This window comes from Acanthisitta chloris, unplaced genomic scaffold (assembly GCF_000695815.1).
Source record: "Acanthisitta chloris isolate BGI_N310 unplaced genomic scaffold, ASM69581v1 scaffold23809, whole genome shotgun sequence".
Classification (NCBI taxonomy): domain Eukaryota; kingdom Metazoa; phylum Chordata; class Aves; order Passeriformes; family Acanthisittidae; genus Acanthisitta; species Acanthisitta chloris.
The window spans coordinates 1,296-18,921 of NW_008692278.1; the positions used below are offsets into that span (position 1 = coordinate 1,296).

A 17,626-nucleotide genomic window follows, 5' to 3' on the forward strand; every position below is an offset into this window, starting at 1 on the left:
CATGGATAAGAGCAGAAATTATGCTTGGGAGCCAAGGGGCACAGGGCACAGATTGTACAGAATGAATTCAACAGAGTGAGATGGCTTCTAATATTTATTATTTCCCAGGCAATCAGTCTAAAACCATTTGAGCATGGTGGCTCTGACATCCTTGGGTTTGGCCACAAGCCTGGCTGGAGCAGCCATCCCTGTGTGCAGACTCTCATGCTGCCCCCTGCACCCTGTGCATGACTGCCCTGTGATCCAGGAGAGTGATCTAATAGAAAATGAGCGTGGAGAGCAGGGAAAAGAGGTAGAGATTGCTTCAGCAGCTAAGTTACACAACCAGAGCTTGAAGGAAGCCCCTGAGGGATCTCCGTTATGGAAAGGGACTGTTCAGCAGTCCTGAGTCCTGGGGAGCTGGAAACAGAACTGAGAGTCTGGCCCAGAGGTTTCTCTGTTGCTGAAATATCCTCTGCTTTAAATAGTTCATGATTGTTATAAGCTCAGAGTTTCTCAGGCTTGACTCTGAGCTTGAATAGGCAAAGGAATTAAGTGGCATATGTTGCTAATGTTTTTAAACAAAAAAAATCCAGGGCATTTATGAGAAGTGCGTGAGAATGGGAGCTGAGGGGAGGAGCAAGGGAAGGAATGTATGGTTATTGCTGTGTCTGTGTCCAGCTTTTCCTCTGGAACCTTACGTTACTGTTTAAATGAATGAATCTGCTGGACATTCCAAAGCAGAAGGTTAACAGTTCCAGTCTTTTACTTTGCAGGTAGCTTTATAAACACAGAACTGCAGGATAGTTTGTACAGGCTCAAGAAGAGGAATGTCACGTAGGGGAGCTCTAGACAGCTTCTAAGAATATTTCCATTGAGACTGTAACAATACAGCTTTGGGAGCATCTCGAATACTGAAAGGCAAAATAGGTAGTATATGTTAGTAAGTTGTGTTGTTACTAAGTGCAAAGTCAGTTTCTGTATTGTGCAGGGAGTATTTACAAACATTTGTTTCTGCCTTTCCCTTTCAAAACCGTGAAATAAGCAGGTTTTGTGCTAGCCAAACCAGACTAAACTAAGGATCAATTTGTTTTAAATTCTGAAGAACATTTTTCATTCAACCATGTAAGAATTTGTATTTTCTCTTTACCAATTTGAGCATTTTCCGGCGGCCTCTAAGATAAGTATTGTTCCCACATAGTGAGGGCAGTGGGACTTTCCTGGGACTCTCCTCCCAGTTCACTTGATGTGGAAATTTCAAAGTCATATGAACTACTTGAAAGTTGTTTAAGACTTGCAAAATTGAAACGGACGCATAATTATCAAAGAAAGAAAGAGTAAAATCTAAGGCTCCTACAACTTTTACTCTGTGGTACCTAAACTTTAAATTCCCTTGTCAGAAAGACAACAAACTACAGAATTGGGAGGAGGAGAGGACATGGGTCACTGGTACGAAACCTTAACCTTTAAAGGGCATGGGATGCTCCATGGGTGCTTGAGGAGGATGATGTTGAGTTTGTGCAGAGATGTGATGGTAATGCATGCTGAGGTCTAAGAATCAAGCTCAGCTCCTGACCTTTGAAGCTTCTGAAGGGAATATCTTTAGCTACTGCTGCAGTTCGTGTTCCTAATGGTGTGATGCCTATTTGAAGTCACGACACCACCTAAAATATCTGCCTTAATTGCTGCTCATTTACGAGTGCTTGGGTGGATGCCAGAATGAGACTTCTGGGTTTCTGTGTCCTGCTTTTGACTTTTTAATTCTATGATACGAACATTGTTTAAGAAATCAAGTTCTGTCTTAATGGAAGTTGTCACTATATTCACTGCTCTCTGTCATGGGCTGTTTTAAGGGGCAGCAGTTTGAATTGTGCCTTTCCAAATATTGAAATGCCTGTCAGCCTCAGCAGAGGCATCAAGAGGAGTTTCTTTCTTTTTCGTAGGAATGATTTAGTCTTGATGATTATGTTGTCAAATCATGAGCTGCATCTGTGCATTAGAAAAGTCATGAAACCTTTAATAAAAGTCTTTCTGTGGCATGAACATTGAAAATCTGAATTCATGTGGTTTTGTTTAAAGACACAAAGAGAGGAAAATCAAATTCTCAAGCAGCTGCATGATTCCCAGAAGTTTTGACCTCTGAAAGCAATATGCAGATGAATTATTTTTTTTAAAATTTATTTGTGTGAGGTTTTTTTATTGCAATTTCACATTTCATCTTGTACACTTAATACATTTTTGTGAAACTGTGAAGAAAAAATTGGTTTATGAGTTTCCTAGGTGGAATTGTATTAAATTATCCTTGAGGCTGAAATATTTCTCAGTACGTGGTAAGATAAGATTGTACTTTTCAGTATGAAAATGCACATCATTTTGAGGGGAGGGTTATAAATGGAAACTGCACTCTTGGTGAAGTATCCCAAAACCAAAGTCACTATTTCTTTTGGTTTCAGAATCTCCATCATTAAAGTAAAAAATATTTTACCAGAGTTAATTCTCTGAACAGAGAGTAATTTTAAAAGGAACATCTTTGTGAAACAGTTGAGCTTAAAGTCTCCTTATCCTTTTCAACACAGAAGGATGATGACATTGAAGAGGGAGATCTTCCTGAACACAAGAGGCCTCCAGCACCAATAGATTTCTCAAAAATTGATCCAGGCAAGCCTGAAAGCATCCTGAAGCTGACAAAAAAGGGGAAGACTTTGATGATGTTTGTCACAGTGTCAGGAAATCCCACAGAAAAGGAGACAGAAGAAATCACTAGCTTGTGGCAGGGCAGTCTCTTCAATGCCAACTACGATGTGCAAAGGTGAGCTGTCGTACACAGGAGAAAGTTCTTGCTTTTGCAGAACCCTTGGTTCCTTCTTCCTGCAAACCTTTTAACTGTTCAGCCAATTTGTTTCAAGTCAATCTACAAAAATCTTGGTGTGGTGCACAAGTCTTTTTAACATGCACAGTGTGTGTGTTTATAGCCTAGTTTGTTTTTATCTCATTACGTTTCGGCTATTTATCTGTTCTAGCTGCTGTAGCAGCCTTTATGTGTGTGATGGACAACATCACACTTGGAAGACTTGTCACCACAAAAGGCTTTTTCTTCTGCTGGCGTAAAAATGCGGTTTCTTTTTTTTTCTCTGAGAGGGAGGATCATTTTGAAACAGAAGAATGTTGTGCCCTTGTATTGGGGCTGAGAAGGCAGTAAGTTTATAAAGCAAATTTAATGCCCATTAGTGGATTTTACGTAGTGCCAAATTAGTGCTTAAGTTTTCTTCATATTCATGCCTCCTTGGTGATTTATAAACTTACTACATTTTATTCTTATGTGTCCTAGAAAATTGTTCTCTTGTCCTAATCCCCAGGCAACAACAAGACGACCAGCTGCTTGCTCTTAAACATATGCCTCAGTCATGTAGGTTCTCTGAATTAAGCAAATACTATAGTGTTTGAAAAGCACAGAGTTAACTGAAAAAATTATGGCTCTTTCCTCTAGGTTTATTGTTGGCTCCAACAGAGCCATCTTTATGCTGCGCGATGGTGGCTACGCCTGGGAGATCAAGGACTTCCTGATAAATCAAGAAAGGTGTGCAGATGTTACCCTGGAAGGTCAGGTTTATCCTGGCAAAGGAGGAGAAGGAAATGAGAAAGTGAAAAACAAAACAAAACCTGAAAAAGCAAAGAAGAAGAAAGATGCAGAGAACAAATCTAACAGCGTCAAAGAGGACAACCGAGCGACCAAAGAGAGAGAGGAGCTATGATGGACATATTGCCCAGACTGAATCCTGCTCTGCTGCTTCTTGAAGGGAATTTCCTTGTGAGTCCTGGGTTTATTGAGGGGGGGAAGGAAAGAAGCAGAGACTACTGTGGTTTAAATTTTTGTGTTGAAATTCACCAGTTTTCTCATTACTGTTGGCCTTTTGTTTAATTACAGGAAAGGTAATGCTTCATACCAGCAATTGACTACTTTAGTTAGTAATTTTTTATGCTTTTGTTGGTGTTTAATATTAACATACAAACCTGTGTGTCTAACATCACAAACTTAATTTAATGGATAAAAAGGATTATGGTCTTAGAATACACTGATGTTCATGTGTAGTCCATCTTGGGTGTGCAGGTTGGGCATTGATTCACAGCTGCTGCCAGACAGTCAAGTGCAGTGGGAAAAGATTCTCTTGGAAGCTAGTTTGATAGACACAGTTGGCACAAAACTGGCCAAAGTTGCAAAGAATAGTGTTACAGTGGCCAAAGATGCCTGAAGTAACAGGGTTTGGACTAGTTATGTTTGGTTAGGCTGCCTGTTTCTTTAAAATAAACAGAACCTGTTGTGTCCTAAGAAATCCATGGAAGTGCTTCGGAGCATGATAGAAGCTAGGCAGGTACTTGGCTAATGCACTCCAGATCCATGCAGAAAGGAGATTCTGTGCCCTCCAGAAGTGATGCTGGGATGTTAATGGAATTACAGCATCTGCATAAACAGTGTCAGGGTGAAAGGGAGAGCCAAATTCAGGGCATTCAGGTTGCTGCCAAAGAAGTGTGCCTGTGGAAGCACATGTTGCATGTGCCCCTTTAACTGGACAGTGAGCTAGAGGAAATAGCTTTAAGTCTGAAGTTAATTTGGTTTACTGATTTAATGGTTTGTTTAAGTATTTGGAAGAGCACTAGTTACAGAACTGAGTTACACTTTGAGTTAGACATATCACTGACTGATGCTTAATAACCAGATCATATTATTTCTTGAGGGTACAGATTCCTGACTGATGTGGTTGATTATGAGTGACCATTTGATTTGAATACTCTGAAGTTTGATGCATGGGAGCAAATAGTTTGTATAATTGGGAAGGTTTTATTATTCAGATTGTAGTCAGTCAATTGCATTACTTAGAACTGTTTCCCTTCTGCCTTACTACCTGTAGGGACTAAATGCACCTAGTAGTATGGTCCATATCATTTTCCAGAGGATGAGCACAGTGTTAACTGTCTTCATTCAGTACTAGTAAGATGTTACTTTTACTCTTTATTAAGGTGCTAAAATCCAAGTGTTTTGGATAAAAGGTCCTAACTGAACCATAATGGTTGACCTTGTGGAATACTTCAGTATCAAAAGTATGAAACTGTGACTGAGTGCTTGTTCAGAAATAGAAGATGTCACTAAACTTAACTGTTTCACTGAGTAGTAAACCCTTTTAAATAATTCTGCGTTTAGTTAGGTATTCAAGAGGCAGAGTAACTCATCTTCGGTTTCTGTGTATAAGGACTAAATGATGTTGATGAAGGTTCCAGGTGATCTGCTTTATTTAGTTTTAATTATATTTGTATGAATTTAGGATTAAAGAAACCTTTCCAGCTGCACTTCATTAAACAAGTCCGTGCCTGTTTCAGTGGAAAAATGGAAATCCTGTGTTTCTTCAGGATTAACTGTATTACTTTTAGATTCTAGCATTAATCCAAATGTGCAGTGGAGCTGAGAAGAGTCTCAGTAGATATTTGGTTAGGAGAGATGTGGAGTTCATTTCTGGTTCATAACTAATTTATCATTTGCTCATGTATTCTGGGTTTGCACCACCCTTTTTAAACAATATTGCTTCTCATCTCAGGAGAACTGAGGTCAGATGAAACTATAAAAATATTAATGAGGTTTTGTTTTTTACAACATAAATCTATGGTATAGAGATGACAATTCAGATTTTGATCAGAAACAGGTGAAAATGCAGTCTTTGTAGCTCTCCTAATATTATGAAACATAAACATTTATTTTTTTGACAAATTGAGTTGGAGAATGAGAAACAATTGCTGCACTGTAGCTATAACGCAGCCTTTGAGAATAAATACTTTAGTTATGCATAAATCTGCATTTGCAGTAGGTTGGGTCTTTCCTCTTTGCAGTTAAAAGCAGCTTTGTTGGAATTCAACCAGCCAGTTGACCAGGATTTTTTTTTGGATTGGTTGTTTCTGGGTCATTCAGTTGCCCATGCCCAATGCAGGCATGGCTTGAGCCACATGGCTTACATTTTCACGTGTTTGGGTTTGGGGGTGGGTTTTTGTAGGTTTTTAGGAGGTGAAATGACTTGGCAATTGCTTTTTCGATATAAAATACAAAATGCTGCCTTCAAGTAGTTTATTTGGTTTTTGTCTTCCATTTTTCTTCCCCCTTTTTCATGCTTTGCACTCAAGTAATGCTGAAATACCCTAGTAAGTATAATGAGGCATTCTGGCAGGAGCTGCTTTACCAGCCAGTCTTTCTCTGGTATCACAGTTCTTTGCTCCAAAACACCTTAGATTGCCTTTTAAAACTAGTGAAGTCCTTGAGACCCTTGCACTAGTTCCTGGTACAGTGTTACATGAGCAAATGTTATTTGGTAATGATTTAGGAGGCCCAAACACAATATCACACACACATATATATGTGTAAAAATAAGTATCTCCCAAAAGTTCCTTAAGGCCACTAATGTTCCATAAGTACCTCAGAGATGGGTTCTTCACTGGAGTCCCCTCAGGCTTTACAATAACAGGATTTTTTGGCTCTATATCCAGGGCATTCAGATACCGCCTTTAAAACTAATTTCAGCAATTAGAGTGGTAATTGGAGCTCTTACTATTTCCTGTTTTCAGTTCCATACCAAGGTACATGGAAAATCATGTTTTCATGACAGGTACATAGAAAATCATGTTTTTGAGACATCTGCTGTCTTTCTCCCATCAGTTTAGTGGTTTCTCTGTTCTAGTGCTATAACTAACTTTGCTAAGTTACTGTTATATTTTTAACCCAACTGTTCTTCTCAGAAAAAGCAGTTTGTCAATGATACTACACAAGATGTGGTTGCACTTTGTGAAAAATTTCCAATGGACAATCAACTTTTTATATAATAAAATACTGGAAAAAATATTCTGGGTTTTGGGGTTTCTTTTGTGGGATTTGTGGGGTTTGTTGTTGTTGAAGATAATCCTAATATATACTGTGTACATCACGTGTTTTAGCAAAAAGAACTTCAATTTAAATTCCAGCCTAGAAGAGTACAAGTGCATCCTTTGTTCTTGAGGGCTTAACTCCATCAAAAAGGAAAGTAGGGAATTTGATGTTTAAGTTGCCAGGACCAGGGCTCTGTGATATCAATGTCTTGCCTCTCTCCCTTTCTTGTTGTACTCATCACTTGCTGGCAGGTAAGTTTGTGGTTCCCATTTCTTTTTCAGCTTCATAGTTTGCCTTTAGCTTTTTTTTTGCTGCACTTACAACTGATGCAGTCCCAGTTTTTTAAATTCTATCTTTAAGTCTGTTGTGACACTTACAAACTACAACAGGATTTCTGACCTTGACTTGCATGGTCAAAGCATTTCTTTGAGCAGTCAGGTCAGCCTTGACTTTCAAGAGACTCTACATTCCTGTCACTGTTCCTGAATTCTTTCAATACTCTCCCAAAAAGGAAATCATAAATTAAAACACTGTTTTGTTAAGATATAGAACAACCTACTTTTATCTGATATTTGGCCACTGTTCCTGAGCTTAGAAATTACATCCAGTCTTTGTGGCTCAGTTCCTTTTCTATTTGAGGAGTAACACTGTTTGCCTTTTCCAGAGGTTTTTCTTTTTAATTACATTGGACAATTACAGAAACTGAAAGAATCTGTGCCTGAACAGTGGGAGTGCCCTGGGTTTAAAATGCCTGTTTCTTTGATACTCTCATTTCTCTCCTTCCTAGGATTGCCATCCTGCTAGGTCCACTGGCACTTCTATTTCATAATTCTCCCTCTGGCATAAAATGGACTGTTTCTGCCATATGACTATTTACTATCTTCCATCCTATGCCATTTTAACCCCACTGAATTCAGGTAATACCAAATTGCCAGGAAGGCTAGAGCTGCTTGGATTCAAGAAGGAAAAACACTCCACTTGGATTTTTGCATGATGGTATTTTTTTCCTCCAGTAGAGAAGTCAGGTGGTGTGAGGGCTGGCTCTGGAGCAGAAGAGCTCTGTGCAGTGCAGTTTGTGATTAGCATTTGAAAAGCTGATGTAACACATTACAATCAGGCATTACACAGCATGTCAGCCTTTGGCCAAGGACAGCTGCTAAATGCTTTGGTTCTTTCCTGTGTGATGCTACTTAATGGACCAGTATTGTCACTGCTGATACTGATGTTGGCTGGTTTATCAGTGCTGTTGTATCAGTTGCTTCTGTAATATGAAAACCAGATCTGTTAACCATCATTTGTATTAACAATAATAATTAATTTCTTTACAAAATGGAGCTACATATATATTTTTTAAATGCTGTTATTACACAGGTATTGGTATTTTGGGAGGGAGAAATGGGACAGTAAAAGGAGCTTCAGCCTCTTCCCAGTCTTACTGGTAAAGGCCATCACATACAGTTCCTCAGCCCACAGTCTTGCCTTGGAGCTGCTGCTAAGAGGACAGTCCTCATGCCAGAGGTTTCCTGCTCACCCACTGATCCCTCACACCTCCCTCTACATGATGGCAGAGTCTTCCCACCTTGTGAAGTGCTGTAATTCATCCTGTTGGGATGCCTGTGGATACCCTGGCTCTGAAAGAGCAGCATAAAGGTGAGCTGTGGTCAGAGTTCCTGGTATACAGGTGGCTCAGTCCCTGCTGAGGCTGTGACAATAATCCTATTGACAACATCCTTGGCTTAAGCATGGAATAAAATGGGGAAGGAATGTGTTGCTTTTTGGCACTTCTCAGAAACAAACTTTTTTCTTTCCTACTCAACTTCAGATTTGTAACAGGGCAGACAGAGCTCAAGAGATACCCCAATCTGTAGTGGTACCAGTTGAATACTAGAGAAGGACTACAGAAAAGCAAAAATAAAAGGCATTAATTTCTTGAGGTGTTGCTGTCAACTGACAGTCCCTTGGGTTTCAGGTGAGGTATCTGTGCTTTACGAAACATTATGCTGTACTATAGGAGAGGAGATGATGTTACAGCGATGTTGGTAATTTCATCATGATCTCACTTTACACCTTTGACAAGAGGAGAGATACTTATTTGTAAGGGACTTCTTCCAGAGCAATTTCCCTTTGAGTCCTGTCACTGCTCCCTTATCACAGGCCCCTTGCTGTGTCCTGGTACCACGCCTGATGCTCCATCTGAGACACACTTGGAAATTGCAAATTATCCTGTTTGCAAAGTGATGGAGCTCTCCCTTGGGTTTTGTTTTTATGGTAATACAGGGAATGCACATGTCGGGTTCAGCTCTATAGCTAAGGGATCACCACAGGGAGGAGTGTCCCAAGGTGTGTTTTGTGAAGAAGCCATGCAAGAGGAAGGAAGGGTGTAGCCACAGTAGTGGTTTCTACACATCCCCTCCCCCATCCTTTGGTCAGAAATAAGGTGTGGTAGCAGAACAGTCTCTGAGCCAGCTGCTCAGACAGCCTTTTGGGGTAGAAAAAGTCTGGACACATCATAGCCGCTTCAGTTCCTGGTGGTGATGGACTGACTGGTCCAAAGGGCTGCAAGGGTTGCGTAAAAATCACTTAGTTTGGGGACATGGGCAAACATTGTTTCTTAGGATCCAGTGGCTTTAGGAGAATCAAAGCTCTGTGAAGCAGTGGAGGGAACATCCCTACGTCTTGTAGCTGCGAGCAGAAACTGTGACGGCTCAGTTGGGCGCTCGCTGCTCAGAAGAAACTAAACAGGAGTTGACGCTCAGCTGGGAATATCACTGTCATGCTGGGATAAAGAGGCGTTGGGAGCGCGGTGGGAAAGGATCCCGCAGGAAAGGGAGAGAGGGGGAGCGGGCGCTGCGCCCCAGGAGGCCACTAGAGGGAGCGCTCGGACAGGGAACGGGAGCCGTTAATTAATACCATATCACACATAGGATATCATAGAATATCATATATAATAGCATATCTCAATCTACTGTTTTGATACTTAATTAAAAATATATGTGCTTGGATCTTAGACCTGCTGATTGCTCTGTCAAAATATCCCATTCCTGTTTTGGACCCTCCGAAAGGTTTCATAGCAGACTCTGCTCAGCTAGCAGGATGAAAATGTTACAGTCAAAGTCATACTGAATGCGACAGTGAGATTCTCATAAGCCTTAGCTTCCCACTACAAAGACTTTATGCATAGTTTATATATTACTTCCACATATATACTTAGTCTATGTTCACCCTGTTCAATGAAAAAATAAGTTTTGCAAACAAAGGCACAAGATTTTTATTTTAATCTACTAATAGTCTCCCACCTGCCCCAAATACAGGCCTTTCCAATACCTGCCCACTCCTGTCTCCTTCCCTTCCCATCTTCCTCCCTCAGATCCTGCAAGGGCAGGCAGTGAAATGTGCTGTGTGGTCTGTGCAGACTGGCCAGCAAATTCACACGGGGATCATTTGGCCTCTTGGGTTTTGTCTTTTGAAATAAGTAGGGAGGCAAAAATAAAATAAGAAATTTGCACTGAATATTTATTTTGATAAACATTGTGTACTCCAAACAACTACATGTTATTTCAGTTGTAAGCCACAATCTGCTGGAACCAACGTCCCAAGAGCTCTTGTCATCATAAACCCAACAGTCAATGCATTACCACGGTCTGCGGACATAGAGAGCTTTCAAGTGCAAAGCAGATTATCAGAAAAGACATATTGCTGACCTCCTTAACAACCTGGACAATGCTCAGCTCCAGTAAAAATGCTTCATATGTCTGCAATTTAGTTGTCTTAGTGCCATTGTAATAAATTAATAGAAAATATATCTTTTTTTTCATTGGAAAGTCTATAAGAAAATGTACAAACATCTAACTCCGAAAAAGGACCAGCTGTTTCGGCGACAGGTCAAACGAGCATTCGAACAGAGGAAAAAAAACCCCAAACATCCAAACAAACAAAGAGACAAACAAAATGCAATCAAAACCCCTCACTCTACCAATGGCAACTGTGTAGGCAAACATGGAAACATCTGCAGTAATGAAACCTTACAAAGAGGGTCACTGCAGCTTGTGCAGGGACTGTACAGGATGGGCAAAGAACAAGCAGTCAGGTAATTCACTAGTCAGAATGTGCACATGCAGTTTCTAGAACAGTCAAAGATTAAACAGTAATCATATGGCACAAAGCTCTTGATAACTTTGATGGTATCAGGCTTCCTTCTATCTTCAGAGCAACACATTGACTCCATGCTGTGAAGGTCGATGGGAGCCCTTTGCGTATCCCTGGTGTGGCAGTGCTGGTACACAGCCACGATGCTCCACTATCGCTTGGGCTTACAGACTGCAGTGACTCCCTACTCCATATTCACAGTGTGAGACCCACCCAGGCTCCAAACCAGGCCTCTTGTGACCAGCTCTGCATGATAGAACAATCTACTTAAAAGTTTTCTTCTCTTAATAAGATGAGATTTTTAGGAAATAAAAAAAAAGCTTTTCCTAGAGCCAAGTCTTATGATTTCACCCTGAGAATTCCCAAAACAGTAAAATCAGAAGCTACACTTCAGCACAAAGGCAACGGCTCACAGAAGCTGAACCAACCAGTCTAGGGGATAGACCCACCTGGTGTGATCCTCCTGAGCATTTCCATACTTAGAGGGAACAGGAGAGGGGAAATTGTTGTGGCTAGCAAAGCACTGCAGAGGGCAACCCCTGCCCCAGGGGTCATAGAAAGCCAAATCCCACTCCAGGCACCTTCCAAGCCTGACTTTGCTGCCCACCATCTGTTAAGTGCTCATGAAAGAAATACTCCTGCTTTGGTCCATCTCTTGGAAGCAAGTGACAACAACACCAGTGCAATGGCATCAACAGAATTTCCTCAGGGTAGTGAAGACCCAGACTGACAGACTCAAGGAAATTCTTGTTAGTCTGTTCCCTCAACTTCAGGGCTCTGGCTCTGGTTTGGCTCTCAGAGAACATCAGACAAACAATGTTTGGATGAAAATGGTTGAGCTACCAGTGAGACTGACCTTTTCATGGAATAGTTTGTGAAATCCCCAAATCATCAAAAACTTTGAGGAAAAAAACCCACCTACTTTACTTTCCTTTTACAAGTGTTGCCCATTCATTCTGGAAACGGCACAAATGCCAGAAGGGTCTTCATTAACAGACTCTGGTTGGGAAGCAGGGAGGGAATGCTTGGCTCTTCTTTTGTCTTTTCTTTCCTTCCCAAATACAACACACATGACACTCAGTGAATTCAAAACAATTATACAGACTGAAAAGAACATTTCCAGTTTCAAAACCCAGGAGAGGCTTGAGGGGAATGTAACCTACAGGGCTATCTAAATTTTGTTCAGGGTTGCATTAACTTTCAGAGCAACTAATCTAAACCAGGCTCAGAGAGTAGAGCACCTGCCCAGCCTTTGGAATGACACACAAAATCCTTGCTTTTCAGTCTAGCTGCAAGGTAGCATTTTGGATACTGTGGGAGAAAATTACATAAACTTTACTTAAAATGGAGCAAAATAAAGTAGCCATCAGCAACTAGGATAATTTATGTGATCATGGGGACAGGCAGAGACAAAGTGGAGAAATAAACCCAGGTATTACTGGCAAAATGGACATTCAATGTGCTTTGAAAAACTCAGAATTCTGTCTTTTACACTTCCCCCCTGCCCTTAGGTTCCTTAGAACAGCCTCAGCCTCAAGAGAGGCCTTCATGGCACTTCTGGGCAACAGACAGAAATATCACTGAATACAAGAAGTGCTTTCAATATTTCACAAGGTATTGTTTAATTCCCCACCTACAAGAGATGTCCCTGTAGAGTCCTGATTCTTGCTAATCTGCCTTCATTACCCAGATACTGCTTTGCAGCAGGGGGAAAGGAGGTACAAGACATCCAACTAGTGTATGGGGATTCCCACTTTAGTTCTTCAGCTACCTGGTAAGACCTCTGCCACCTTTCATCCAGGTCTCATGTAACTCTTCCAGGAGGACCAAGGCACCATCCTTAGGCCTGAGGACAGGATCAGACACAGCAAAGCAGTCTGATCCCATTCCCTCTGATGTCCTGGGAAAGGTGAGGGCTGCTCACCCTATCTGATGCTGAATAATGTAAGTTCCAGTATGCCTAGTTAAAAGCTAAATGGCATGGCTTTAACTGGCAACCATAAACCCTCCAGACTGACCCTGAATATTATTATACAGAGGGAAAGGCTGTGTGGGAAAGGCTGAGAAAATACACGTGCTAATTGACATTGCTCACCTTCTAGCCTGCAGCTGCTTGTTGAAGGAAAATTTCCTATTTGCACAACCACTATTAAAACTCCTTGATCCATGGGGGGAAAAAAAGCAGTTTTCTGAGCAAGCAGAAAGATGTGGTTTCATCAATCTCTGCTGGCATGTTTTATCCGCTCCTTCTCTCATCTCTTCCCCAACTATGTGCCGTGGGTTGCACATAAAACACAGACCCCAAAGAGCTTGATCAAACCTCATAGAAGTTTTAGGATAAATGCTTACTGTCCAGTTACATTTCCCAGCACCTAGGTAATCATTCAGATATACTCTTTCTACCTTAGATTGTCAACCAGCCCTTGAACTGGCATCCCATGTTTATGTGAGCAGCTAGTTGCACTATGGAATAGAAAAAGTGTTTGGACAACTTAGAGGCTGGCAAAAGCAATAATCCTTGATGGCCTTCAGACTTTAAACTCCCCCTTTGAGAGGCAGCACATAAGTTAGTCTGTCACGGGAGTGCTGATAAAACCAACACCTGGTAAAACAGGTCAGATCTTGCTTAGTAACACGAGAGTCGACCCAGCGTCGGTGCGTGAGCCCGCGGTGCTGAGCTGGCCATCACGGGGCACACGTTCATCACAGAGCAAGGCTTTTCTGTCACATGTGGCCACTCTAGCTACTTACAGTAAGATTTCTTTTTGAACAGCAACAACAACAACAAAATGCTACACCTGTGGCGCAGGCTGGCGAGGCGCCTGCGGCGAGCAGTCAGTAGTCCGTCCCATGGGGCAGTGCTGGCAGCCAGGAGGCACAGCAGGGTGTCCTCATAACTTCATTTTCTTCACCACAGGAATTGGCAGTGCTTGGTAGATTTTAGCTGAGTCCTCGTTAGTGACCAGCTTCACCCAGACAGGGCGGAAGCTGCCCTTGAATCCCACAAATGCCATTTTTTCTGCAAATAAGAGCAAATACGTTAGGAGTGCATCAGGGGTGCACCAAAAAACCACCTGTGGGCATGGCTGCACCCTGTGGTTGGATGGCTGCAGGTGCACAAGAGCACAGAGACATGCATACAAACCTTGGCAACATGCATTCTCCAGGTACTAAAGAAATACTTTCCTAATTTTGCTCAGTTAAAATTTTATTCACATTTTGTATGCTTCCACTAATTAACAATGCATTGCAGAGGAGAAAGTGAGAAGGAAAAAGCCTTCCTAGCAGACAGCTTGAGTTGTCTGTTGAAACTCTCTTAATTTGTGTGGTGGTTATACTCAAAGCCCTTTCCTGCTTGGAAAAGGTAGGAGATGATCATGGAATCACAGGATTGTTTGGGTTGGAAGGGACCTCAAAGATCATCTAGTTCAACCCTGTGCCACAGGCAGGGACACCTTCAAGATCATGTTGCTCCAAGCCCCATCCAACCTGGCCTTAAACACTTCCAGGGATGAGGCAGCCACAACCCCTCTGGGCAGCCTGTGCCAGTGTCTCACCACCCTCCCAGGGAAGAATTTTGGGACCACCTGCATTAGCAAGTATAACACACACACCCCACAAAGGAAAACATGCCAAAAGCTCACAGAGCTGATCGAAGCATGAGCACATAGAGCAATATTCTAGTGCAACATGTGATGCTCTGGTATCAATGTGCTTTGTGCCATCAAGTTGGAATTATTTCAAGACAAAACCAGGTGAAAAATAAGTTCAGACAAGTAAAAAAATACTGATTTGGAGCATTTAGTGGGGAAAAAAGGCCCAATATTTCTAATGTTAAAATGCCTTTTTATTTAAAATTTATCTGAAAAATCAACCCCCCTGAATTATTTACTTCTAAGAACAACTGCCAGAGCCCTTTTTCCATCTCCAGCCACCTTTTTCCCAAACTGAGTGCTGTTATCCAAAGCTGCAGTGGATACAACCTTACTGAATAAATAAATTACTGGTCCCAGGATGTTTGAGCACATGTTGATATAAACAAGAAGGCAAAGTTTAGAAGCAGAAAAAAAATCCCTGTACAGGAACCGTAGGAGGGGAAGAAATCAAAGAGGGATAGAAATGAGTTTTTGAAAAGCAGTTACCTTTCAACCTGAAACCTTCTTCTGCTCCAAGTTTCTCCAGTACTTTAGTCCATGGTCCTCTAGAAATGAATCTTCCTTTAGATGTCACCAGCACTATGGAACTGAAGGAAACATATATAAACAGATGAAGAGTCAGAACACATTCCTTGCTTGTTTGTCCTGAGCACTGGTAGCTCCTGCCTGTGACTCAGACACCCATGAACCACAGTGGCCTCAGCCTTAATGGCTTTTGCCAATGCTTTCCAACAGTTTAGTCATATATTATTTTTCCAGTCATGCAAAACCCATTAGAAAGCAGACAGAAGTCACCTTTTTTATTTATTTTTTTTTAAATACTGTTTTCTAGGATGATTTAAATGTTTCCAACCTTCTTTGCAATGCCTGCTTTGCCCAGAAAGGCACATACTCTCCCTGGGATGCTCTTAGCAAGTCTCAAGTAATTTCTTCTTCTTTATTAACAGTTTAAACCTGAAGAAATTCACTTCTCTGAGATTTTTGTTGGCCTGATGCTTTCCCTTTCAGTGTGCTTCTGCTTAAAAAGTGCATTATTATTATCACTACTATCACTGCTGCTGACTGACTTGCATGTATTGCATTTCACCTCAGAATTCTTTGGGTGATCCTCTACAGATGTCAAGCGATAAACAAATGACATAAGTGCACCAAGTTAATGCAAATATGTAGTAGCTTGGGAAAAATTTGATAACTTAATTCTAGATGGATAGAATAAAAACTCAAATTAAGCATGAAGAGATAATCATGTAGTGAGACTTTTCTGGGCAGAAGCACAGGGTGCTCAGTCAAGTTAAGCTCATTATATCCTACAAGACACACAAACACCTCCAATGTTCATCTCAGTGTCAACTGAGGAAGAGCCTGGTCCAGTGAGTTCTGTGGAAGGTTTGCTATTGCATTCAGTGGCACTGGAATGTCATCTTTGTTCACCTCCTAATTAAAGTTGCACAACAGTAATTGAGCAAACACTTGCTAAGATGAAATGATTTCATTCCACCTTGCAGGGTTTCCGTGAATGAAACTTCCCTGACTCAAATGGCATTTGCAGTCTTGCAGAGCGAGAGCCATGCTGGGGCTGCTTCCCAGCATCACTGTGGACACAAGTCACTAAAATTAATTAGGTAACAGCTCCTGTGGAGCTCAAGCCCTAAGCTCCTCAGGGCAGCAGTTTCATCTTAACACCTCAGCTGGAACTGGAATTGTTGAGGGGAAAACAGCAGTGGGTGGTGGCAGAGGAGCAAGAGAAGAAAAAGAGTTAAGTGTTATCAGGGACTTTTCCTAGAATAAACCTGAGGTGTTAAAATGCTCCAGTGCTTACAAGAGTGGATTGAGCTGGAGGGCTGGTTTTGACTACTTTGTGAATGCTGAATCACCTCTTTTTTCCTTCCTTCAGTTCATTAAAATCATTACTTTTTATTAAGCATTTCCTGCTATAGAAGTTTAAAATAAATTCACCAGATGTTTTGTATTGTTAACCCTGGGAAACTCATCAGAAAAATGGATTTATGTTTTAAAAAGGTATCTGGAATGCAGAGAGTTGTTTAAATGAACGGAAAGGCTTATCCTTGCTAGAAACACTTCTTCTTGCACCCCCAAATCCAGGCACCTAGAAGTTGTTTTAGCAGTCTCTTCAGGAGTGACTGGTGAGGCCAGTGGGGCCCTGGCCCCTCCATGGGCACTGTCTCTCTGTACAGCCTGTGCTGTGCATTGTGGTGGGGAGAGGTGACCAGAAGCTTCCAGATGTACAGTCCCACTGCCTGCAGAGTTCCCACAGCTCAATCTGAGCAACACTGTCACCCAGCCAATGGATGGAAGGTGTTCCATGGCCAGAGCTGAAGCCCATGCCTGACCAAATTGGGAAGGCCTGCAGGAGTTGGACTGGAAAAGTTTTTGTGAAAGAAGGACAATGATTTGGGGGTTCAATCCTTGTAAAGACATAGCTAAGTGAGACCTGAGAGGTGCTGACGACATTCAAAACTAATCCAGTGTGGAGAAGACAATGAGCCTCATAAAGGCTTAAATACACCTAAGGTCTAATACAATTCAATCTTCTAAAGTAAGAAAGAATTGAGGAGTTGGATTTAGCCAGGATTGAGATTGGCTATTTTTGTAAAGCAGGATGATGGTCTCTTTGAAGACTTCATTTTTTTATGAAAGAAAGGTGAGCAACTACCAGGATTCTCTGAAGTAACTACTGGATGTGATTTTTGCAACCTCCAGAATTATCAAAGACAATAGAAACATATCTGATTCCACCTGCATGGCACTCTGCTGAAACTTCCCCCAAGTCTCTAGGCAGAACAATATCCCAATGATTTGCCCATAGCTACTTCAGATGATTCATCAGCAAAGCACTCCTATTTGTATTAAATGTTACATACCACATCTCAAATCCCAACAGATTTAATAACAATGAAATATATTCACTTCCCAAGAGCACTCC

At 41.5% G+C, this 17,626-nt stretch overlaps 2 protein-coding genes across 2 annotated transcripts in view; one reads left to right on the forward strand and one right to left on the reverse strand.

The window, feature by feature from the left end:
- Positions 1–2,555: 2,555 nt before the first annotated feature.
- On the forward strand, positions 2,556–3,766 carry MESDC2 (mesoderm development candidate 2; the record flags this gene model as incomplete). The annotated part of the gene is made up of 2 exons (XM_009082604.1): positions 2,556–2,788; positions 3,467–3,766. Coding segments are annotated over 2 exons (498 nt in total), but the record flags the coding sequence as incomplete, so codon positions are not given.
- Positions 3,767–13,917: 10,151 nt separating this feature from the next.
- The window catches only part of CEMIP (cell migration inducing protein, hyaluronan binding), a gene marked incomplete at its 5' end in the record, with an annotated part of 42,034 nt that continues 38,325 nt past the window's right edge, over positions 13,918–17,626 (reverse strand). The window contains 2 exons of the mRNA XM_009082605.1: positions 13,918–14,045; positions 15,169–15,269. Coding sequence (XP_009080853.1) covers positions 13,918–14,045; positions 15,169–15,269 — 229 coding nt within the window. The remainder of the gene's footprint in view (positions 14,046–15,168; positions 15,270–17,626) is intronic.